This window comes from Melitaea cinxia, chromosome 11 (genome assembly GCF_905220565.1).
Source record: "Melitaea cinxia chromosome 11, ilMelCinx1.1, whole genome shotgun sequence".
Lineage (NCBI taxonomy): Eukaryota > Metazoa > Arthropoda > Insecta > Lepidoptera > Nymphalidae > Melitaea > Melitaea cinxia.
In genome coordinates, this window is record NC_059404.1 from 10,045,580 (window position 1) to 10,072,485 (window position 26,906).

General features: G+C 33.6%; 1 protein-coding gene across 1 annotated transcript; it reads right to left on the reverse strand.

Annotated features, from left to right (window-relative positions):
- Positions 1–875: 875 nt before the first annotated feature.
- On the reverse strand, positions 876–20,759 carry LOC123657911 (protein sax-3-like). The gene is made up of 15 exons (XM_045593397.1): positions 20,651–20,759; positions 8,327–8,519; positions 7,888–7,991; positions 7,446–7,599; positions 7,050–7,254; positions 6,789–6,972; positions 6,242–6,696; positions 5,875–6,157; positions 5,688–5,803; positions 3,673–3,884; positions 2,147–2,301; positions 1,941–2,069; positions 1,702–1,856; positions 1,138–1,569; positions 876–905 (listed from the first exon to the last, which is right to left on the reverse strand). Exons 1-15 carry the CDS (start codon positions 20,757–20,759, stop codon positions 876–878), a joined length of 2,916 nt encoding a protein of 971 aa, XP_045449353.1.
- Positions 20,760–26,906: the final 6,147 nt, after the last annotated feature.

Genomic DNA, 26,906 nt, shown 5'->3' on the forward strand with positions numbered 1-26,906 from the left:
AAAAAATTAATTGTGTACAGTTAAAATTTTGAAATAGTGGCGTTCGTTACACTTTATATAATACAATTATACAATAACTTCTAATACACAAATTTAATATAAATATCACAGTCAAAGATTATACAACTAAAGCGTTAAATCTAAATGGCAGTGTATCTAGGGTCATTTAAGAAAACCCTTGTGATTAAACGAATCTTGGTTTTCAACAGAGTCTGGATTTCGTTATATATAAAGTAATCTATCAAACAATATTTCTCAAAATGTGAAGCTAGTCTATATACTGTGACTAGAATTAGGAATAAATTATGATAAACAGTTATTAATATTTTGGTAGCTACAAGTTATAATTGCTATTCAACTTCGACTATAATGGTTAAATTTACGAAAACGTTACAATTTAAAATACTGCATATTTTTCTTTTACATTTTTTATAAAAGTTCTATAGTAAAAAAAAATCCGGAATGGAAACTAATATTTGACTACTCAAATATGCCTGATAGGAATAAATTCAAATTTTCCTTAAAGAAACGATTAAAACTGTAATTGTTATACTGTTATCTAGTAGTTGAAATACAAAGTCTACACGTATATAACTGCTAATGACATCGATAATACAAGTCTATCAGAATTTAACTACATTAACGAATCTTATTTGAAAATTACACACTGTAAAATTGAATAAATACGTCAGAACTTTTACCCTTTTCCTTCATAAGACTACAAATTTTTACAAGGTCTCAATTTTAACTCTAATACAATATATTTACAATTTTATCTAAAGTTGTTACAGTATCCATTTGATCTAAGACCTATCCAAATGATGATATTAATTATTGCTTTTTGTTTCTTTAAATCCCTAATTAATTAACTTGTTTCATTTAATCTGACTCTTGTTTTCGGGACTCTGTGAAACAAAAATACAAAGTATTTAAAATTAAATAAATATAAAACTGACCGACTTACCGACTTAATGAAATTGACTGATTACTACGTTCTATCTAGAAATACTTATATATATAATTTTTGTATATTTTTAAGTATTGGTACGTGATTAATATTTTTTATTTTTAAATTATATGTTAAATAATGCCTAAAAAACAAATTAATTAAAAATAGTCTGAAATTGCATTGCTCACCTCATACGGCGGTGGGGGTAATATATCATTCAGATTTATTTGACAGCCCTGCTCGGACCGCGCCGCGTTCGAATGTCTGCCGGTCTGAATTGGAATTTTGAAACTATTCTCTCTTCCCAACCAATGCCATTGCGGGTAATCATATTCTAAATCACTCGTGGGACACACTTTGCTCTTATCTTGTCTACTCCTCGATCCCGATCGGTTCGTATGACAAGACGCGCAATCGTCTTCGACCACGTTGACATCATTATGGACATTCTCGTGTCTTAATTCCCTGTAATCTTTCGTTGATCTACTAGAAGTGCTATGGCAACAAGTCGAACATTCGCCATTGGAATATTGAATGCTACCGTTACACGATCTAACAATGCTATTGTTGTGTGATCGTCTTTCTGGACAACTTCGGGCATCTCCGATGTCTGCATTGTCCTGTGAGAAAATTTATTTAATGCATAAATCACTTTATCCGTGTTTGTAAGACGATAGCGTTATGCGCAAATCAAATATGTCTCCTTATCTAAAGTCAACAACGAAATTCTCATAATGCTTATCTTGGAGTACCTTGAAATTGAGTTCAGTGTAAATAGCACTGGAAGCGTAAGGTTCCGGTGGCCCCCTTTTTATTCGGTCTACACTCGAAGCATCCATGCCCTGGATAGAATTCTGCGGTAGACAATATTCTGGCTCAATATTCAAAATGTTAGGTGACTGGCCGCCTACAAAGAATGATCAATTAAAAATAGTTCACATAAGTAAATAATTTAACGTCTAAAATATTCAATTACAGTAACAATTACTACCTTGTAAAAGACTTTGATGACATCCACTAATTTCTAACGTAGAGTCAGGAGGCGCGAACACCGGCCGATCTCTGAGCCAGATCGTGTCTTTATTCAATAGACACTGCTGCGCCGTTACAATAGATTGACCTACAATCGGAATCAACACTTCAATTACACTCATCATAGAGAGGTTAACAAATTGATAAATGATGGATATAACTTACCAGTTGACTTTTTTCTCTGTATGTTGTTACGACGCTTTATGTAATAGATACAAACTATACCAATTACAATGACGGAGAACAGAGTTAGGGCTAACGCGAGTAACCATGTCTCTTGTAATAAATGCGGAATAGTCCCATCATTTGGTGGTTCAGTCCTAAAAAAATTATTAGCGTTAAATAAATGAACCACACAAATCTTATAAATGTTAGGTTAGTTAAATCCATCACAGATAGTGACATGCATATGCAGCTTCATTCATCAAGTCAGAGGAAATTGTGGTATGGCCACCAAGGAACATTTTGATTTTATGGACGTAATGTGATATCATTCTATATCAATGTCTTAGCCACTCATGTAGATCGTGGTTTGAAATACATGAGCGTTGAGACAAATAAAAATCGATCATCACGCAATTCATCTGCTTGATCAAATCAAACAAGCATTATATGTATATAGGGGAAAAGCCGGATAGTTGCGTCACTTTTCAAAACTTCTTTGTTATTAATTACGTGTACTAATTATTTTTGTTTTTAAAGTGTATATCAAAACATAGGTCTTCTATAATAGCCCCATTTTTTTTTTTTTAAATATAAATAATAGTACTTTTGTGTACTTTTTACCTCTAAATAAATTATTATTGTGTTTGCTGGCAAACGAAAAATAAAACAATTTTAATTACATCAACAAGTAATACTACGTAAGTAGACGACAAAATAGTCAAGTAAATACGTGCTATCAAAGATTACTCAAAAAAATTAAATAAGACTAAATGACAAGCTTTTGATGAAGCTTTTAATCAATAAACCCAGTGAAAAGTTGCGGTTTAATACAATGTCGGGTGACGAAAAAGCAGTCAAGTAAATACGCATTATTAGATATAATTCTAAAAGTACTTGTCAGATCTCAATTAAATTTAAATGAGACAACATGACACGCCTTTCAATTAAAATAAAATTCATCAAAATCGGTCCACCCAGTCAGAAGTTCTAATGTAACATACATTTTAAAAAATACAGTCTTATTAAAAATTCCCTACTTTTTTGAAATCATTACAGCCTATACCACTACTGGACATAGGCCTCCACAAGTCTACGCCAAAAATAACGTGAACTCATGTGTTTTGCCCATAGTCGCCACTAATAATTTAAGTTTGTAAAAAATGACGATTCAAAAGTTCTTTTGAAGCCTAATTGAATAAAATAATTTTTAATTACGAATTAAACAAGTCTCTAGTTAAGTCATATTTACATTGCTAAGCTTCGAAACCAAAGTAAATATAATACTAAAGTGAATATAACATAGACACTAATATTATAAAGCTGAAGAGGTTGTTTCTCAGGAACTACTGTTTTTATGTTTGATGCCTCGGTTTATATACATCGGTAAATAAATATCCCGTTTTTTAATAATTTTTGTTATTTCTGTTTTTTTTACAAATCAATTGACAATTTTTGTTATTTCTGTTTTTTTTTTTTACAAATCGAGTGACAGCGCGGAGCTCAGCTAGTACTCGATGAAGACTCACTGCACGTAATGCCGCTGCGAGTGCGTGGGCGCCATGTGTATGGCGGCGGGCGCGCTGAAGGGCCCGCGGCCGCGGCGCGTGGCGGCGGCGGCGCGCGCGCTGTAGCGGCCGCCCGCGCGCAGCGAGCTCGCGGCCGCGGCGCGGGTGCGCGCGCCCAGCGACATCTGGCCCACCACGCGACCGCTGCTGCCGCTGCCCACGCGGATCTCGATCTGATTCACAAGCCACGTCTATCTATCTACAATCTCACTGAGGTAGAATATGCCCTATCCCTAATATTCAACGACATGCGTGCGAGTACACTTACTTTCAAGTAAAATAATATGTAAACTTTTGAAATTGTATAAATTACTAGCTGACCCGGCAATCGTTGTCTTGCCGCTAAACGCTATTAAAAATAGGGGTTGATGGTAGAGGGTTGAAAATTTAGGGTTGTATGTATTTTTTAATGTTGTATCATAAAAAAGTAGAAATTAAAAATTTTGTCTAAAAAATAAAAAATAAAATTAGGGGTGGACTACCCCTAACATTTAGGGGGATGAAAAATAGATGTTGGCCGATTCTCATAGATACCGGATAAGCACAAAAAATTTCATCAAAATCAGTCAAGCCGTTTCGGAGGAGTATGGCAACGAAAATTGTGACACGAGAATTTTATATATTAGATTTTATTGATATGTACATGTAAAAGAAGATTGAGAAGACTGATATGACTAGTGATATGAGCTATTGGGGTAGGACACAGCAAGAGATGTTTTGCTTAAAAATCTGAAGCAGCCCGACTGGGGAAGTACCTCGACCTTGTAGAAGATGCTAGCACACCTAAATAATACTGCTTTCAAGCGGTATTGTAATTGTAGTAAGAAAAGTGACCAGAGCTCTAGAAGGAGGTCATGGATGGGTTCAGCAAAGCGCTTACAATACTTCTGGTGTTGAAGACGTCTATAAACTACAGTACTTGCATACGTATCGTTCGTCATATCGTTTTTTTCCGACCTAGTTTTATATTAAAAAAAAAAACCTTCCCTCTTTTCTTATATATTATATGAGTATTACATATTAGGATAGCCTAATAGGATAAGATGATATTATCTTTTTAACTTATACGGTAACTATGAACGGGTGAGTCACCGGCGACCATGGCGCCTGCTACGTAGTCGATCACTTGGATCGTACTAGGTACATACTTTACGTTTTAACGCGAATTTTTACGAAATCGGCAATTGTGCGATTTAATTTGCAGTTCAAATATAGTTGATTACATTACTCAAAGAGGTTTTTTCTCAACCTTTTATTAGTATTAATAGATCATTTATAGAATAGAAGATTTAATAATTTATTTTCTGTAGATATCGCGACAAAAATTATAACGATGTTCGTGGAAATGTCTCTCTATAGCGAGGCGTACCTGAATTAAATTATGATGAATCAATCGTGAAGATATAAATTACGTGAAACAAATTTGGACAAGAATTATTTTTGCACAACTCTAACCATATAACCATGAAAATGAAATCACAAACAAAAACTCACGTAACGGTTTTGATTTACCTCCAAAGCGGAAACGTAACCATGGCTTCGATAGAATATAAAATAAAATTGCACAATTCACGACGCGTTTTTAGAGGTGTTCGGGCGCGTAATATGGGCATTGCGTTGCAGACTGTTCGCGGATAATCAATCAATCAAACTCAATCTATCGTAAAAAAAAACCGATGCGATTTTTTTCACCATAATTTCCGCAAACTATGGCTGTGTCGTGAGTTAGAATAAAATTGCAGTTAAACTTTAAACAATTTCACTCTAGAAGTCGTTACCTTTATATTATTCATGAATTATTTAATTCACTTCAAAATTTTTAGAAACACAGAACATGTATGTATATGTATTTATATATCATTGAAAGACTTTATAAAGTTTTTCAACCTCAATCCTTACGTTAAAAAGGTAATTATACGATAGCAGTTATCTATTTATACATGAAAAAACTCTACGGATTAAAATTATACGCTTACCAAGTATCCAGTAAGTTCTCCATTCCACGTATTTGCAGGTGGTGGTTCCCATCGTATCCAGGCAGAGGTTGCGTTAATTACACCCGCTGTTACACTTTGGGGTGGAACAGATGGCACTAAAACAATTACACAAAATTAGGAAAGTTTGTATTAACACATTAGTAAACTATCGTTTAAAATAACTCACCATCCTCGTCAGTGTAGCCCATCATAGAATTTGACGGTTTTCCCAACAACATTTTATAAAAAGGCATAAGGAATATATCGTACTGCATGTACGCCAACAACCCAGATAAAACGTAACTCGATGACCCACTGTTATCAACAATTGTCAGGGATCCATTAGAGCACGATTCCACTTGTGACGTATTAAAAACTGTGACTTCCTCAGTACTATTGCGCCAATTCATAGATGTACCGTTGTACCAAATTTTAACTCCTTCCAAATATTCGTTATAATCAGTTAATACCTACAAATTTTAATTCGAAAGTGAGCAATTTGTACTAATAGTTTTATATTTAATTTATACTAGTAAAGTTAAACTAGCACTCACGTCCCATACAACTTTAAGTGAAGTCGACGACAAAGTTTCCACCCTTCTTAGGACTAAAACATTTTGTTGTAAATACTTCCTCGCTTGGAGGAACTCGTATTCTGTCATACGAACCTCGTGTTCGTAATTATGACCAAAGTTTTCGTCACTGAGATGTACTTTCAATGGATTATTGGTTTTCTTTAACACATTTAGATAAGCTTCTTGCATAACACTGCCAGCGGCATTTACGGCTACACAGATAACCCTTCCGCCGTGTTCTACTTTTGCTCCATCCAAATATAATAAACTTGAATTACTTCTTGTGCATTCAGGAAATAGAAGGGAATCCTCTGTACTTTCTAAAATCCAGAAAGTAGTCGGCGTTGGTAAGCCTTTTGCTTCACATGGAATAGATACCACATCACCCTCCCATGCGGTCAAATTGGATGGTATCTGCGTGAAGTGCGGTAAAGCTGCAACAGATGGCCGTATTAAAATAGCTCTAAACATATATCAAAAACAAACATGTAATAAAATTAGGCCGATATATTAAAATGGAACTCACAGTATACGGTTAGAGATGCGCTGGCTATACTCGTGCCGGCATGGCTATCGGCTCGGCAGGAATAGATACCCGCATCGGATGCGGACACCTGTTCCAACCGTAATAGTCCCCGGATTATTGTTGCATGTGAAGGCAACCCACCATCTTCCTTCACCCATGTTATTTTTACGCTCGCATCGTAACTCTACAAATAAATTACTAGTTATTATAATTTCGCTTCATTTTGTTAAAGACACACGCTTTGATGTTAACAAAGTTTACCTGACAATTGAATTCTACGTTCTGGCCAACTAAGGCTGTAATGTTGCTAGGTTTTATTACAAAGTGCGGTCTCCTCAAAACAATTAACGCGGCCGCTCGCGATTGTCTCTCCCCAGCAATATTCGAAGCGACACATCTAAACAGTCCACTGTCATTTGGTAGGGTTTCAAGTATTTTCAAACTTCCAGTCTCCGTGACGGTTACCCTAAAATGTATATAACTTAAATTGTACTCTTTAAAAAATTATTATTTTTTGATATTATGATTTAACGCCATACCCAAACATATCTTATTTATTTTTTATTTCAAAGATATTTTTCTTATTTTTCCAAATTTAAAATAATGCAGTCTCACATTCTGGCGTACGCCAAGATTCGTTGGAATTTACAATTTTACCTTCCGTTAACTTCAACGTCATACGCTTCGCCATCTTTTAACCAATGCACTGAAGGATCCGGAACGCCCCGAGGAGGAACACATTCTAACAAAGCAGGTTCTCCTGCAGCCACCTGAACATCCCGTGGCTCTACTCTGAAGTCATCGCGTAAAACTACAATACATCATCATCATCTTCATCACTTATAACAAACAATCAAATGACAAAGGACTACGAAAACAAAAACTTATAAAATGACAAGCTCTAAGTAAATTACATAACTATTATGTGGTATCTTCAAAGTTTAGTCTAACATTACAAAATTCTAAAATTGTGTAATAAACCATTTTTGTATTTAAATGTTCCTACCAAGACAATTATAACAAAATGTATGGGATAAGTAACGTTATTGCTGTAACATAATATAGTAGCGATGTAATAAAACTAAAACTTTTCTCTTACCGGCAACATTTAATGAAGCGTTCTGACTTACAGCCTCCCCGGCTATATTGCGAGCCACACACCAATAAATCCCCTCATCACTCTCTTTCTTCCCTCGATTTACCCTACGATGACATAAGAAGTTATTAGACGTGTTCAAAATAATCCAAGAAGATTTTTATTACTTTATTTTTATTAATATATCTGATTAAACGTCTATATTACGTTTTATAAAAAAATACACTCGTAATATTTATTAGACATAATAAATTTTAAAATAAGACGTGTCATAAAAGAAAAAAATATTAGGAAATAACAAAATACCCTCAATATTTAAATCTAAATTCATTTCTATATCTTATGATGAACTCGGCGGATTTGATTGAAGAATGAAATGTGATTTATAATTTGCGTCCCAGATGTATCATAGAGTAAAAATACAAAATAAAAACACAGTTACCTTAGAAACAGTAATCCATCTTCCAGTAAGACCCTATGTCCATCTTCAGCCGGGGGCAAAGGAGATCCGTCCTTGAACCACTGCACGGAAGGTTTTGGTCGACCTTCCACAACGCATCTTAATGTTGCGGGTTCGCTTCGTCCGGAGACTGTGTTTGAAGGATGTTCTTTGATTCGTGGAGCTCGATTTTGTGCTGAGATTAAAATATATATTTTTTTAATTGTGGTTTTTCTACTTATTTTAAAATACACACATATGAAAACTTAGTACCTATGTAGGGGGATACATAACAGCAATATTTTTGATTAGAAAAACTTCAACATTTTTGTTTTATTATTTATTAATATATTATTATTTTTTGCACAAAATTTCACAGACAATTCTAATGATAGAATTTTTTTATAATGGGAAGTTTGCTGTCATTACTTTTTGTTAAATTATACACAATGTAATAACTACAGAATTAGTAGGTACATTAAAAAAATATAAAGAGTGTTATTTGAATATACACATAAAGCATAGATCATACATACATACATACGAGTAGATCTACTAATACGATTAAAGTGTTCATTAAGAATCTATACAAATAAATAAAATTGGAGTATCTGTTTGTAATATTAAAATAACCGCTTTTTACTAAATGCATATATACACGGTACATATACCAAAATAACATTTTTTACAGTATTTGTCTGTCTGTTTGTTCTGGCTAATATCTGAAACGGCTGAAACGATTTTGAAGAGACTTTCACTGACAGATAGCTGATGTAATAAAGAGTAACTGAGGCTACTTTTATTTTAGAAATTTATTTATTTTATAACTTTGCGAAGTGAGCAATGACTTTTCTTTTAATTTCACGCGGTAAAGTCGCGGGCACAGCTAGTTATTAATAAAAAAAGGATAATGTATTCAACTTCTTTATATAAAAAAATTATTGTAATAAATTATATAACTTCATAAATAATATATCGATGTTTTGTTTAAGTAGAATGCAATAAATTAAAGCGGCGAGTGGATTAGTAGAATATCAAAATTATCAAAAACAACCATTACTTCTTAAACCAATGTCAAATATTGCTTTTGTTACGCAAACGTAATAATACAATTACCTTCCGGATTTCACATTTCTTATAGAATAATTACAAAAAGGCAGATTTAATATAAAGAAATTTATCACAGAGGCATGACATATTAAAAGTATCTAGTGATCACTTTGTACAAACTATGGATTAATCACTTCTTCTTATTACAGAGAATGAATCATGTCTACTTATTTTTATTACGCTTTTAAAAGTTCAGATTCTACAAGTAGATACAAAGCTAAAAAAAAGATATCTATTAATGTCTCAATGATCTTTTGCCTTCGCATTGTCTGACCCGCTGCACTCAGATCGTGACACGGATAAACTGACATGCGGCATATTATAATAAATTCTAAGGCTATACAATCGAGCGATAGAAGATTAGTTGATGAATCTTTTTATATAAAGGGTCTAATGTCTTAATAATATTGGGTTTTATTTCTTTCCTTTTTTATAAATGAAGGATTTACAAACATTATGGTCTTTTTTAAACTATTTTAAACAAATGTTTCCGTAAACCACGTGTTTTTACAAAATTAAAATTTTCTAATTAGGTTTTTAACCGAGCACCGAAGGGGATTTTAAAGATGTTTATGGTTTTTATGTGTATAATTTAGAGATAAGATTCATCGTAATTGTATAAGTGGCATATGGTATAAAATATTTAACACCGGCATAAACAAATAAGGTGAAGTAGTTTTTATATCGACTGACCCGTTAACGCAGACTACTATTCGCTCCAGGATCATAGTGTATATACAATTTAATGTTATTTATTTTTAAAAATGCTTATGAAACGTGTGTGTAATATCTAGGTACTGTTAAATTAAACATATTTATTTATTGTTACTTTTATTATATGAATGATAGTCATACGCTTACAGATAGTACGATTATCTTCATCGTGTTTGATGTACAATATGTACATATAGAATTTCTCTTCATAACTTCAGCCTATCTTAGTCCACTACTGGACATAAGCCTTCACAAGTTCGCGCCAAAAATGGAGTGAACTCATAAAAAGTGAAGTTCTCCTAATAAGTCTTAAATTTATTGCAAATAAAAAGTATAAAACCTTAAGAGTATACATTACAGTAGTATCTAAAACAAATGAAATCGGTTAAAATACCAACAAGCTGATGTGAGATTGTAGCCAAATTGTAACAAAAATGTATTATTATTAGCCAGTACAAGCATATAATACAACATTTTAAATCCAATAACAGGGTCAGCGACAGAACATTCACGGATCTGTTCAAACTGAAGCACTTTTATAAAGCGCTTTATGCTTTTTTTTGACGATCCTTGCGGTCAAGCGCGGTAGTTATCCCTTATTAATACTTGTCACTGTCGTGATAAGCGTACAATGTACGCATTATCTTGACGCGGCTGTCTTTTCGTACACAATGTAATGTAGACGCTTTTGGATGGTAAACAATGTCGTGTCGCACGAGACGCTACATTTTTTTATTGACAATCCGATAATTTACCTTTATTTGACTGATGATTCAAGCGCTTTATTTGTATAACATAGCTTTCCTGTTTAACAAAACTATTACAAAAGGAGTACAGTTCATACATAAAGACGACTTCTATGGTTTTTATAATAAATAATTGTTTTAAGCGCTTGTCTTTCTACATGTTGTTATGATTCTATTTACGTAGATAATAGAAAAAAAAGTCTCAGGAGAGTATTTAACAAAATGTTGATTTTGAATTTTCTACTTGTTACTTTATATTAAAGTTCCACATGCTTTATCAAATTTATTCACAATTTGTAATTTTTTTCAAAGAAGTGTACATTAAATAAAGATAAATATATTTCTTTTAATTAATATAGAAAATAATAAATCACTAGCAATTACAGGTAATAAACTATAAGAGTGTACGTCGGTAACTGCCCGCGAACTCTAATTAATGTCGAAATTAAAAAACAAAGACTCCATTGTTTCGCCAACGTAACGCTTTTACCAATGTTACATTTTGTTAATTGGCCCAAGCTACTTTTAATTACTCAAATTGTACAATTGAAGGCTGATGAAATTCGTGCATGCAATTTTAATATTTATAACATATAAATAAGAACGATAATGGCAAACACGTTCTGAAACTTGACAATTATCTGAATAAAAGCTCATCAGGCATTCAATTATGTTAATCCTTAATTGAAAATAATTCCACGAGTTAAAGTTATTTATATTTCTTTTGATTAAATAATATTTAAATTATTCGATATTGAAAAATGTTTTATTGATATAAAATTATAAAAATTGTATAAATTATGTTAAAAATCCTACTAAACAAGGAATCAAAATTTCAATTTGTGTCTGTTCATTATTTTAGTTCCTTCTCATGTCTACTACATTTTTGATCGACATAAAAGGAGCTTATCACACTTAATCCGATTATATTTTGTTTTGTTTGTTACGCGATATCTTCACACTATTGGCATTAGTGAAGAAATTTTCACAATCTAATATATAAAATTCTCGTGTCGCGGTGTTTGTCGTTAAACTCCTCCGAAACGGCTTGACCGATTCTCATGAAATTTGTGTGCATATTGGGTAGGTCTGAGAATCGAACAACATCTATTTTTCATCCCCCTAAATATTAAGGGTAGTCCACCCCTAATTTTTTTTTTAATTTTTTGATAACTTATTATTTTTTTATTTTATTATGATTTGGCGTGGAAAAATTCATACAACCCTAAATTTTCACCCTTCTACAACCCCTATTTTAAAATAGCGTTTAGCGGCAAGACAACGTTTGCCGAGTCAGCTAGTAATACAACAATAATATCGTGAATGCCTAAAGCCACGGATCACTAAAGATAGTTTTGTTTTAGCAACATTTTTGTTCGTAATTCTTATTGTGTAAGTATACGAATCTGTTATCTGTCGATATGACCACATAGAAACATGAACAACTAAAATTTACATTGTACGCACATGCGAATGTTAAAAACAGAAAAATTCAAAAAAGAGTTTGTTTGTTATCATTCAGATTCAGAGATATTCATTTCAGAATTTACTGATGTGAATTGAAAATTGATTTTAGTGTTGAATTGTCCATTTACCAAGGAAGGCTATATAGCATCACACTTCAACCAATAAGCGCTAAGCATTTATAAAAAATGTTACGAAAACGGGAAAAAATATTAATTTTTGAGAACTTCCGTTGCGTAAACGATTAAAGCTACACAAAAGTGTCCGCGAAAGCATATGTCTATCTTTTAAGGTTAACTGATTACAACCTTTTTAATGGTAATCAAGTTTGCTCTAAAGTAATGCATTATTTGCGAAGGTAGTTTGATAGACACGATATGAATACTTATCCAAATAAATGTTTATTCATCACAAGTATTTCTTTTTAAACGAAATTGTTCTTATCATGAATATTGATCACAAAAAGTGTAAGATAATTTAATTTCATTATTATTAGACAGGCATATGAATCTTTACGTTTAAAAAAACGAGTGTGCTTTAGACCACACGACTAAAGTGAAGCTACCTTAGTTGTCCCTATACTACTAGTCTCTCTCTTTCTATCTTCACTAACTTATATATCCCACTCAACTTCTGTTCACCCCGCCCGATCACACTTTTCGTAACGATCTCGTCACGCAACCACCAGCTTACTCCCCAAGTCAACCGTGCGTGAAGAAGTTTTACTTTAAAAATCCTTCACCAACAAGGCAATTTTAAGAAGATAAACTTTGCCTTTAACAGCATTTAATTTTGACTCATAACTTAGAAGATAATGTAAGAAAATCAAATAAAACGATGCCGCGTCAAACGTGCAAGTCACCCGAGTTGCGCGAGATGATGGTTCAAAAACATTATAGTACATTTCTTCCTCAAATTAACGCAGGTTAAATCGCGGGGCACAGCTAGTTTAATTATATAATAACGAATATGTTTGTTGTTTTTCATATTATCGTTCTTGCTTTTTTTCTTCAAAAATACACTAACTGTTAAAATGACATGGGTGCACTCGAATTACGAATATCAGCCATCGAAAACCACTTTACTAGCATTTTCTGTGGTATTAACTTTAATGACATATAAACATCAGAATTTTGGGCAAACGAACGTAAAGAATATTTGTCAATTTGTATAAAAAAACTAAGATTTTTCGTCTCATTGCTCAATGCGGTTTGGTCGATGTAAGTGTTTTGGATTATTATTATTTTTTTTTAAATCCTCCATGAATTTCCTACAACGTTTTTCTTAATCGATGAACACGAAATATATTAATATTTAATCAATACGCTAGCTAAAACTTGAATCTTTGATACCTAGTCGTTATATTAACGTTTTCTTAACACAATGCCATTCCGGATCTTAAAGGAACCACGGAATTGGATTAACTGACTAACAAAAAAAAAACATTTCAAACTATATAATAAAAGAAATATTCTATTTATTAAATATATAAATACATTTCGCGTATTATTTACTTCAAGCTGTCAACTCGTTATTTATGTTGACATTTATGACTATTATTTCACCACTATGAATACTAGCAAGATGCATCATGATCTTTATAACGTCGGTATTCAAAATTCTGTTGAGGTTGTGACCTCGAATGTACCAAAAAACTCCTACAAAAAAACCTAATTCTAATATAACATCGGAGAAAATATATGCGCTCTTTACCTCTGGTAAAAGTAATTTATTTTAGGTAAGGTACTCGTAGGTTTTAAAAAATATTAAATTGAACTTCGTACTTCCAAAGTTTATGCATTGGCAAGTAAGTTTGATACTGTAATTGATAACTTAATTAATTTAATGGAAATAAACGTGCTAAATTGCTACACTTATAAAATGTCCGCCGTAAGATGTTACAGTAATCATAGATAAGCAGTGATGGATCTATGACACTATAAAAATATAAAATCTTATAAATTGGTCACATCATAATTTATTTCAAATGTGTCCCTCAAATCAAAAACTATGTTTTAAAAGATTTATTCGTTATGATTATGATTATAATATTTTACTGCAACAATTTGGTTAATATTACCGTAACTGATTCTAATGCTATTATTATTCAAAAAATTTTAAGGTTAAATAAATTTATTACTAAGAGTAGGTGCGCCGAAAAAGTACAGAAAGTGATCGCGACTTCTATCCCTGCTAATACTGATAACAAAATGTGTCTATAGGTGTTGCAGATATTTATCGTAGTCTAGGCGTTTGTATTATATGCCTCCGGATACTTGAGGCATCATTCAGGGGAGCGTGAGTTTGAGACGTTTAGTTGTGTATTTATTTCGAATACCCGTCCGTCCGGTCCGTCATACGAGTACTTAGTTTTTACCTCATGGGACATAAATGCATATCCGTGCACTATTCATTTGCAATTTTAATTACTTTAGTCTGTTCCATCAAGGAATATAGTTTGTTTTAATACGCTACGCCATTCAAAATATTAAAGCGGATTGTAGAAAACATATGTTTCAGAATTGTTCCAGCTACACAAATATTTTTCTGGCCACATTTTACATTTGGGCTACCTTTAAATTTATGATATAATTTCTTTATTGTGTTATTATTATTTATGAACATAATGAAAATAATTTGTTAACTTACAGCTTTCGTAGATACAAGCGCTTAGGAAAATCAAATTTCCTAAGAAATTTATAGCAAATTTATTTCTCAAGAAGTGATAATCAACAAGACTATAAAAACAAGTAAAGTCTAACTAACAACTGTTAACTAGAGATATAAAACAGTATTGACTGACACGAGATTACATTGACGGTGAAGCGGTTACGAAATACGAAAGCCCATGATAACGATATAAAGTGCACCACCCATTAAGTTAGCGTTATCAACGAGTCGACGATTGACGGGATTGACGCATCGCAGAGAAGACACGAATATAGACTGGGACCGGTTGTGTCGTCAGAGTAGTTGCATTTGGTATGACTTGGTTGGTACTCGTATGTAAAGCTCTACACAAAGCTAGTTTACCTAATCCTGCAATTAATAAACGCAGTAATAAGAACAGAGATCGCAGAGTCCAGTGAATTAATTGACGTGAGGCACTGTACCTAGGCGGTACAACTATATTGCTCAAAATTTGGAGCAGCCTAACCTGGGACCTTAGCGTAGAAGTACAAATGTCATAAGAACAGTAAATAGCCTAACAAAATAGTTGACTTAATGCGATAAATAATTCTACGATTTATTTATCGCATTAAGTCATAAATATTTATGAAAACTATTCTAGTAAAAATGCAGTATATTTCGATGGATTCGAAACAATCTGCATATTTTTATTTAGTTTTGTAACCTGCAGCGTAGTAACAGGGAGCCACGGGATAAATTAATAAAACAAATGAATCGCGGCCGACGGAAACAGATTCAAACCAAATAGCGTCGAAACCTGCATGCTTTAAGAGAAATTTCGATACATGTACACACACATACATATATTGGAAGATACATACATATATAATACACACTCATTAGGTCTTCACCCAGTTGTGGGAAAATTTCAGCCTTTCTAGTTACAGTTTGAGAATTACTATCCTATTTGATAGTAATTTTATTTGGTCATGCACCTTCTACACCCAATGATATTAAGTATCTTTAAACATTTTGAATATCATATCAAAAATTGACCGCTCCAGCGGGGTTCGAACCCGCGTCTCCGACGTACCGTGTCGGCGCTCTAGCCAATTAAGCTATGGAACGATGCACCCGCTCGAGCGAAATTTTCGATATGATACTTTTTAATTTCGGTTTAAGCGAACCGTGGCGCCGTCTATAGTGAGCTCTTTACAGAAACCCGTAACTATTCAAAGTTTCATATTACAATGAAAATCTTTGACAGGAGACGACACCGTGCTATTTTTAATATCTAAGATTTTTATTTTTGTGTTACCCACATTAGAAATTCTAAACATTTTGAATATCATATCAAAAATTGACCGCTCCAGCGGGGTTCGAACCCGCGTCTCCGACGTACCGTGTCGGCGCTCTAGCCAATTAAGCTATGGAACGATGCACCCGCTCGAGCGAAATTTTTCGATATGATACTTTTTAATTTCGGTTTAAGCGAACCGTGGCGCCGTCTATAGTGAGCTCTTTACAGAAACCCGTAACTATTCAAAGTTTCATATTACAATGAAAATCTTTGACAGGAGACGACACCGTGCTATTTTTAATATCTAAGATTTTTATTTTTGTGTTACCCACATTAGAAATTCTAAACATTTTGAATATCATATCAAAAATTGACCGCTCCAGCGGGGTTCGAACCCGCGTCTCCGACGTACCGTGTCGGCGCTCTAGCCAATTAAGCTATGGAACGATGCACCCGCTCGAGCGAAATTTTCGATATGATACTTTTTAATTTCGGTTTAAGCGAACCGTGGCGCCGTCTATAGTGAGCTCTTTACAGAAACCCGTAACTATTCAAAGTTTCATATTACAATGAAAATCTTTGACAGGAGACGACACCGTGCTATTTTTAATATCTAAGATTTTTATTTTTGTGTTACCCACATTAGAAATTCTAAACATTTTGAATATCATATCAAAAATTGACCGCTCCAGCGGGGTTCGAACCCGCGTCTCCGACGTACCGTGTCGGCGCTCTAGCCAATTAAGCTATGGAACGATGCACCCGCTCGAGCGAAATTTTTCGATATGATACTTTTTAATTTCGGTTTAAGCGAACCGTGGCGCCGTCTATAGTGAGCTCTTTACAGAAACCCGTAACTATTCAAAGTTTCATATTACAATGAAAATCTTTGACAGGAGACGACACCGTGCTATTTTTAATATCTAAGATTTTTATTTTTGTGTTACCCACATTAGAAATTCTAAACATTTTGAATATCATATCAAAAATTGACCGCTCCAGCGGGGTTCGAACCCGCGTCTCCGACGTACCGTGTCGGCGCTCTAGCCAATTAAGCTATGGAACGATGCACCCGCTCGAGCGAAATTTTCGATATGATACTTTTTAATTTCGGTTTAAGCGAACCGTGGCGCCGTCTATAGTGAGCTCTTTACAGAAACCCGTAACTATTCAAAGTTTCATATTACAATGAAAATCTTTGACAGGAGACGACACCGTGCTATTTTTAATATCTAAGATTTTTATTTTTGTGTTACCCACATTAGAAATTCTAAACATTTTGAATATCATATCAAAAATTGACCGCTCCAGCGGGGTTCGAACCCGCGTCTCCGACGTACCGTGTCGGCGCTCTAGCCAATTAAGCTATGGAACGATGCACCCGCTCGAGCGAAATTTTCGATATGATACTTTTTAATTTCGGTTTAAGCGAACCGTGGCGCCGTCTATAGTGAGCTCTTTACAGAAACCCGTAACTATTCAAAGTTTCATATTACAATGAAAATCTTTGACAGGAGACGACACCGTGCTATTTTTAATATCTAAGATTTTTATTTTTGTGTTACCCACATTAGAAATTCTAAACATTTTGAATATCATATCAAAAATTGACCGCTCCAGCGGGGTTCGAACCCGCGTCTCCGACGTACCGTGTCGGCGCTCTAGCCAATTAAGCTATGGAACGATGCACCCGCTCGAGCGAAATTTTCGATATGATACTTTTTAATTTCGGTTTAAGCGAACCGTGGCGCCGTCTATAGTGAGCTCTTTACAGAAACCCGTAACTATTCAAAGTTTCATATTACAATGAAAATCTTTGACAGGAGACGACACCGTGCTATTTTTAATATCTAAGATTTTTATTTGTGTGTTTCGCTTAAACCGAAATTAAAAAGTATCATATCGAAAATTTCGCTCGAGCGGGTGCATCGTTCCATAGCTTAATTGGCTAGAGCGCCGACACGGTACGTCGGAGACGCGGGTTCGAACCCCGCTGGAGCGGTCAATTTTTGATATGATATTCAAAATGTTTAGAATTTCTAATGTGGGTAACACAAAAATAAAAATCTTAGATATTAAAAATAGCACGGTGTCGTCTCCTGTCAAAGATTTTCATTGTAATATGAAACTTTGAATAGTTACGGGTTTCTGTAAAGAGCTCACTATAGACGGCGCCACGGTTCGCTTAAACCGAAATTAAAAAGTATCATATCGAAAATTTCGCTCGAGCGGGTGCATCGTTCCATAGCTTAATTGGCTAGAGCGCCGACACGGTACGTCGGAGACGCGGGTTCGAACCCCGCTGGAGCGGTCAATTTTTGATATGATATTCAAAATGTTTAGAATTTCTAATGTGGGTAACACAAAAATAAAAATCTTAGATATTAAAAATAGCACGGTGTCGTCTCCTGTCAAAGATTTTCATTGTAATATGAAACTTTGAATAGTTACGGGTTTCTGTAAAGAGCTCACTATAGACGGCGCCACGGTTCGCTTAAACCGAAATTAAAAAGTATCATATCGAAAATTTCGCTCGAGCGGGTGCATCGTTCCATAGCTTAATTGGCTAGAGCGCCGACACGGTACGTCGGAGACGCGGGTTCGAACCCCGCTGGAGCGGTCAATTTTTGATATGATATTCAAAATGTTTAGAATTTCTAATGTGGGTAACACAAAAATAAAAATCTTAGATATTAAAAATAGCACGGTGTCGTCTCCTGTCAAAGATTTTCATTGTAATATGAAACTTTGAATAGTTACGGGTTTCTGTAAAGAGCTCACTATAAACGGCGCCACGGTTCGCTTAAACCGAAATTAAAAAGTATCATATCGAAAATTTCGCTCGAGCGGGTGCATCGTTCCATAGCTTAATTGGCTAGAGCGCCGACACGGTACGTCGGAGACGCGGGTTCGAACCCCGCTGGAGCGGTCAATTTTTGATATGATATTCAAAATGTTTAGAATTTCTAATGTGGGTAACACAAAAATAAAAATCTTAGATATTAAAAATAGCACGGTGTCGTCTCCTGTCAAAGATTTTCATTGTAATATGAAACTTTGAATAGTTACGGGTTTCTGTAAAGAGCTCACTATAGACGGCGCCACGGTTCGCTTAAACCGAAATTAAAAAGTATCATATCGAAAATTTCGCTCGAGCGGGTGCATCGTTCCATAGCTTAATTGGCTAGAGCGCCGACACGGTACGTCGGAGACGCGGGTTCGAACCCCGCTGGAGCGGTCAATTTTTGATATGATATTCAAAATGTTTAGAATTTCTAATGTGGGTAACACAAAAATAAAAATCTTAGATATTAAAAATAGCACGGAGTCGTCTCCTGTCAAAGATTTTCATTGTAATATGAAACTTTGAATAGTTACGGGTTTCTGTAAAGAGCTCACTATAGACGGCGCCACGGTTCGCTTAAACCGAAATTAAAAAGTATCATATCGAAAATTTCGCTCGAGCGGGTGCATCGTTCCATAGCTTAATTGGCTAGAGCGCCGACACGGTACGTCGGAGACGCGGGTTCGAACCCCGCTGGAGCGGTCAATTTTTGATATGATATTCAAAATGTTTAGAATTTCTAATGTGGGTAACACAAAAATAAAAATCTTAGATATTAAGTATCTTTGTTTGATTATTGGGTAACCTAAGGCTGACAAACTAATGCTTCCTCGTTAACGCAAAGTTTGCTGAAACGCTGTTTCTTACACCTGTTGTTAAATGTATTTATTTGTAGGAATGCAAATAACAACAATAATATAAATTTTCTAAAATTTTTAAAATTGACAATATTCTAATTGGACTCCCTTGGACCTCACACGTTACAAGTAAAATTCAGTAACAAAATATGACAGGAAAAATAACAACAATTTATAAGTATTTTAACAATATAAATACCAACTTAAAACTATAAACAAACGAACCTAACATAAGTAATGTAAATTTAAATGTGCCTTACATTTAAAATAACTTCAAAATGACTCTACCTTCATTTTATATTACTTTATATGATAAATATGCTAATAATATGTATGTGGATGGTAATTAAATGCTTCTATTTTACAACTAATAAATCAATTACACGTACGGCATCGTTAATTAAATGTTAACGCCTAATGGGTTTATTATAAGCGTTATAAAATCCAAATCATAAAACTTTTAAAGATATCTTCTAACGACATTAATTTTAAAAGTAAGGATTTTTGTATAATTATTTCAATAACATAGTAAATATTGTATAAAATATTTTAAAATAATAACAGAAATATTTACAAACCTTTGTTTAAAATTATTTACACAAACAAACAATTGTAGCAATTATATTTCTAAAACAATATTTACTTCAAAATTATAATTACCATTAGTTCCATTTAGTCCGATCAGCAATAAATGAACAAAAACTAAAAACACAAATTGGTTCCTCCCATTTATGGTGTTATTACACTCTTTAACACCGGCATCCACCATACTGCCACCGAGTTACACCGATTCACGACTAATTACATGATTTAAAAGGAGGTTTCATTCACCATATTTAATGTGTTCTTAAAACATTCTTAAATTTTGAATTCGCGCCGATTAAGTTCGGTATCAACACGCATAAGCATAGCGCGGGAAAGCACGGTTTAGTCCGCGGCGCGACCGCTTGGCTTTGAGTCGTGTGTCGTACTATTACCTCCCTCCCTCATCTGTTTACTCTCTCCGAAATGGGGGGACGCGAAGGCGCCGTGCGCTGATCTAATGGGATATTACAACTGTTTGACCCATTGTAAATAAACTACGAGTGCCATGACCTTATGATGCAACGTCATACATTAAAGAGATCGCTTAATTGTAGCGCTTGGCTCTATAAATCAGTATCAGTCCTACTTGTTATCAATGATGTTTTTATTTATTTTTGTTTTATTTCAATTAATGAACTTTAGTTTTTACAGAAGTAAAACCTAATTATGAATAATGTACGAGTTACATGTACGGAAAACAAACAAACAAACATGTACGGAACAAACAGACAGACAAAAAAATGTTATTTTGGTATACGTACCGTATATACACATCCATATATGCATTTAGTAAAAAGCGGTTATTTTAATTAGATACTCCAATTTTATTTATTTGTATAGATCTATATTTATTTTTTATCTATATTAATACTAGCTAATCTAACGAATTTCGTGCCAACATAAGTTTCATTTTATGCTAGTTTCACTTAATCAAAAAATAAAATTGGCATTAGTATATATATAGGCTACATAGATTTAGCCTATAACATCCGACAGGTGAAATAGACCTCTTTCTCCATGTAGGAAAAGGATCAGAGCTTAATCCACCACGATGCTCCACTGCGAGCTGGCGGATATATCCGCCTTATATTATACAACCAGGACCGACGAAAAAAACGTCCTCTCCAAGGCACCATAGAGCGATCCACAGGAACAGACATTCAAACAGGAAAGAAATATGTACTTTTACAAACACTATAAAATATTAATCCCGAGCGGGAATCGAAGTAAAATTGATAGTAAAAACACAGAAACACAGTCATATTATCAACGATATTATGTAACAATTGTGTATGTGTATGTATTAAAGATGTATAGGTATTATTATTATTATTATTATTATTATTATTAAACATTTATATCATACTAGCTGACCCGGCGAACTTCGTATCGCCTAACACAAACTTTATCGTATGGTATTAAAGTTCAAATTGACTTTTAAGTATTATCACAAATCTTTTGTATGGGAGTATAGAAAAGTGTTGTTTTTAGACTTTTTCAGGAAATTTAAATTTTTTTTTTTAGAATTTTTCTCTCCGTAAGAACCATCCTCGTACTTCAAGGAATATTTTAAAAAAAGAATTAGCGAAATCGGTCCAACCGTTCTCGAGTTTTGCGCTTAGCAACACATTCAGCGACTCATTTTTATATTATAGATTGTTAGTTAAGATATTTTATACGAATATTTTATATGTTTTAAAATTACTTTTATAATCTAAAATAACTTTAAGTTTTATTTTATTTGTCTTTTTATTTATTTTATTTTATTAGTATAGCTTACAGCTTATTATGACTATAACTAATACGAATATGAATAAAAAAAAAGCTAATAACAAGCTACCACATACAGAATATCCAGGAACAATTGATGAAAAAGTACTCCAACGACTTAAATACGTCGAAGCAACGCAATTCATATGTGTGAATGCTAAGTTAATAATTACCACACTATACAACTGAGCTAACTCTATAAGAAATACCTCAGAAGTTGAATTAAATGTTTACAAATTTTGTTCGACACAAAAAGTTTTTCAGCGTTTGAAAACTATTGACCCAGTACCAACCACAAATATTTCGCCTGTGGTTCAACAAAAAATTTAAAAGACCATTCAAAAAGGAAACGAAATAAAATACGGCTTATTTCATTCGACGTATTTGTCGAGTTAGCGCATGCGCACCGGGCGGGCGCCGACAAAGGCGCTTTGCTCAAATAAAAAACGTTCTAATTTCAAACCGGTCGCCCCTCTGCCGCACGCGCTCCTGCGCATCCCTTCGACCATTATTATGCTGAAGAGGTCATTCACAGTTCGCACAATAGCAGCTATACATTGAACTGCTAATAGGCGAGGCTGGCCGCCTCCGAGCTCTTATTGGAGTTTTTAATCATAAATTCTGTTTTGAAGGGTGCCATAAACCGCGGGGTAATACCTTAACTCCGTGGAAAGAACGTGAAAGATGCATTAACATCGTCCTATAACAACTCCAGTAAATAAAAGAAAACTCGGCCTTAAATTAACGCGTTCCTCGTATCTTATTCTGCTCCTTTGTAGTTCTTAATATGGTAATGGACAAAACGAATTCAATATAATATATGGCTTAAACAACATTCCCTTAATGGCAGTGAAAATTTGCAAACATATTTTTAATTTTTTGCGTCGCAACTAATGACTAAGTGCCGTGCAGAGATAGCGCAAAACAAAAAGTGTAAGTACCGGCTTAATGTAAAAATACTTTGAACTTTAAATATTACGGCACATCAAAGAATATTAAATTTTAGTCGGCCACAATAGATTTTACAATATCTAAGCTATATTTTAACAGTACTTTGGACACAAACAAGATTACCAACATGTTACCTATTTCGATTTTTAAAAAAACTTGATCTGTTTAAACATCCGTGATTAATTTTAAAATCCCTTGTTACTCTTTAGTTTTAACCTATTTTTAATGATGTACATTGTATTCAAAACCAATTATTTAAAAATAAACAGTAAAACACAAACATATTTAAAAAAAAAGAATTTTCTCTATGAATTTATACAAGAACAAAACAAAACTACAAGTGAAGTATAACGGAAGCGAAGGTACGGGATCGTTCAATTTACATTTTAAAAGCATCCCGACCCTGGACAGAGGAGATTAAAAGATAATTGCTTCAAACCGTATTAATATTTAATACAAAGAGATTTGACGTCCGTAATGATTCCTATCGATCCTATATATCTATATATTCATTCCTTAATTATATTTTGAGCGTAGGTACTTAAGTTCTCGCCATTAGAGTACATCGATATCATTTGTATAAGGAAAAATGTATTAATAATTTCTATGTAAATCACCAAGACCCAAATTTGACTGATTCTTTTATTTATAATAAAGAAAATCAGTCATTCAATTCGAACATAATCTTATCTTATCCGCACAGAACTCCTAATATGTAAACATTCTAGTTATAAGAATTAATTAATCGTGTATTTTAGAACAAATAGAACTACTAAGCGTTATGAATATAATTAAAGGGAAGTACAATTGCCAGGTATTACATAAATACTAGTGGACCCGGCGGACGTTGTCTTGCCTGGAATAGCGACTACCAAATTTGATTGCCGACATACCGACCGAAACGCTACCTACCGGGTTCAATTATGTTTTCAAACTATTCATGTATCTTCAATAAAAACGGTCAAGCCGTCCAGGACAAGAAAGAAGACAAACAAAAGTATATAAGAATTATAGTTATTAAGATTTGACAATTTCATTGAACCTTAGTCCGTAGACTAAAGTTCAAATGAATGAATATATATATAGCTACTAGACCGGCAAACAAGCGTACGGCTCACCTCATAGTAAGCGACTACCCTAACTTATAGACGCCTGCAACACCATAAGCGTCGCAAGCGCGTTTCCGACCCTCCAATCCCCCCCTCCTAGGAGCTCTGGTCGCCATACTCACCAACAGGAACAGAATACTGCTTCAAAAAAGTATTATTATTTAGCTGTTGTCTTCTGTAAGGTTGAGGTACTACCCCAGTCGGGCTGCTCCATATTTTGAGCATGAAATATCCTGCACAGTTATGATTAAGAAACTATTAATTTTAAACCAAAGAGTATTTATTAAGTATCATTTAAATGACTTTATATGAGTAGGTACTTCTCACAAAATAAATATTCATAGTATAAACAAATAAGTACTACCGTAAAGTCAGTAAATACCTATCACAGAGCAACATTATTTGTATTCATTAATAAACGTCTACATTTTCAATATCAAAAAATTAAGATATATTCAATAGTAATAATGAGATCAATAACATTTTATACAGTTTAAATAAATATCGAAGCTATTGAAATTTACTTTCGTATTTATGAACGTCGGTCAATATGTTAAAACGTAATAACTTCAGTACTAACGTAAAGTTAAACAAATTTCTTTCTATAGTCTTTGACTGAATTTTTATTAACTTATAACGAAATTTACTATTTACGTATCTACTTGGATGCAATGTTTTTCATCACATCCAAGATTTCAAACGTCCATATATTCCACCCAACAATTTTCAGTTGAATTTCTTCGAATCAGAAGTAAGCGCAACTAGAACGGCAAACCGTAAACGTACTGACGAACTGATTTATGACATAAAATAGTGCAGGAAATAAATTTAGTATTTGTAATCAGCGTGGAAACCAGAAGTCACAAGGATGTGCCACTTGATACGTGACTGCAATCTCAATGAGGATCGTCCACTGAAGTTTGGCCCAACGGACAGTCCTTCTTTATACGACTAAACTTGAACAGAAGTATTTGGAGCCCTCGTTACACTGGCGCGCCACAATTTTATTGTCTGCCAGAAAATACATAAAACGTACTGACCATAGAATATTTAAAAGTGCCGCAACTATCGTATAAACAGTATTATCGCTATGATCGACACCTTAAAGTTTCAGTAAAGTTCTTTTTATTACCTTTGATAATACCGAATAAGATTTTTTGTAATAAGTTTTACGGTGTAACTGCTTAATAAATTTATTACTACTCTTTATTATTTCCGTGGAAAAAATGATACCTACATTGTTTAATATGTCTGTCAATGATTTCAGCGGTATATCACTTTGTAGAGAAAATTAATTTATATTCATATACAAAGCATCTGGTAATATAAAATCGAAATAGTTAATGAGAAGAATTATTTAGAACACGTTAACATCTTTACCATATCTGGTTTTAGAAAAAAGAACCGATTAAAACTAAATATTAAACGTGTTGTCACCTCATTATATCGATAGTTTGGATTAATCAATGTAAAGAATAACCGTAACGTTTCGTACCGTTTTTATAAAATAACAGTTATAATTATTAACTTCTCATAGCGATCAAGACTCGGCAACAAACTAATGAAAGAAATTCAGATCATATGCTTATTGCAAATAATCAAAATGCGTTTTACTGAAGGCCCCACACTTCTTTAAATTTTTGCAATACCATATCTTTAAAATAAAAAAATTGAATATTTACAGATGATTGTGGTTTAAACCATGTCCGCATTAAAAATATGCACACATAGGGTACATAAGATAATTAATTATTTGAATTATATTAACTCATTATCTTAACGTAGTACGCAGATAACAACATGATAAAATGTTTTGTTGTCCTTACATATTTTAATAAAATACTTTTACAGTACCTACAATGAGTTTAAACAATTTTTTTGTAGCATAATGTCGATATGATCAGTCGTTTTATTCACACGCATAATAATTAAAACTATTAAAAGCGCGTAACGTTGTCGTTTTATTTTTATATTTTTTTGTGAAGGTATTCACGGATTAAACGGAATTATTACTGTTTCATTTTGTGCTGGTTTTCATTTTATGGTGGTGGTTAAATGACCTATCAGTTGTGTTTTATTTATAAATGAATTAAAAATCTGCTACTGTCGTTTATTGGTACGATTTGGAACTAAGAAACATGATAGCTTACTACTTATTACATTTTTTAAATTACGAATATACTTTTATATCTTTCTCTTTTCTTATTCACTTAAGGTCAATGATTCCATATTAATTTGCTTTCATAATTATAAGCCTTACTCTTAGTAACATTAGAATGGTTCTTTTATTATCTGATACCATTATACATATAAATTTAACATATTAAATCTTTTGACATAATCTTTTTATGTAAAACAAAAATCGGCACGTTTCAAACGCCCGTCAACGTAGCACTCGCTGAACATCGTTGATTGATGGAGCGGACAACTGCCGTGTTTTGCATTTAGCTATTTACGGGCATTTCCTTCGCTTAACCCGTCTGCCAGCTTGATTAATGGTA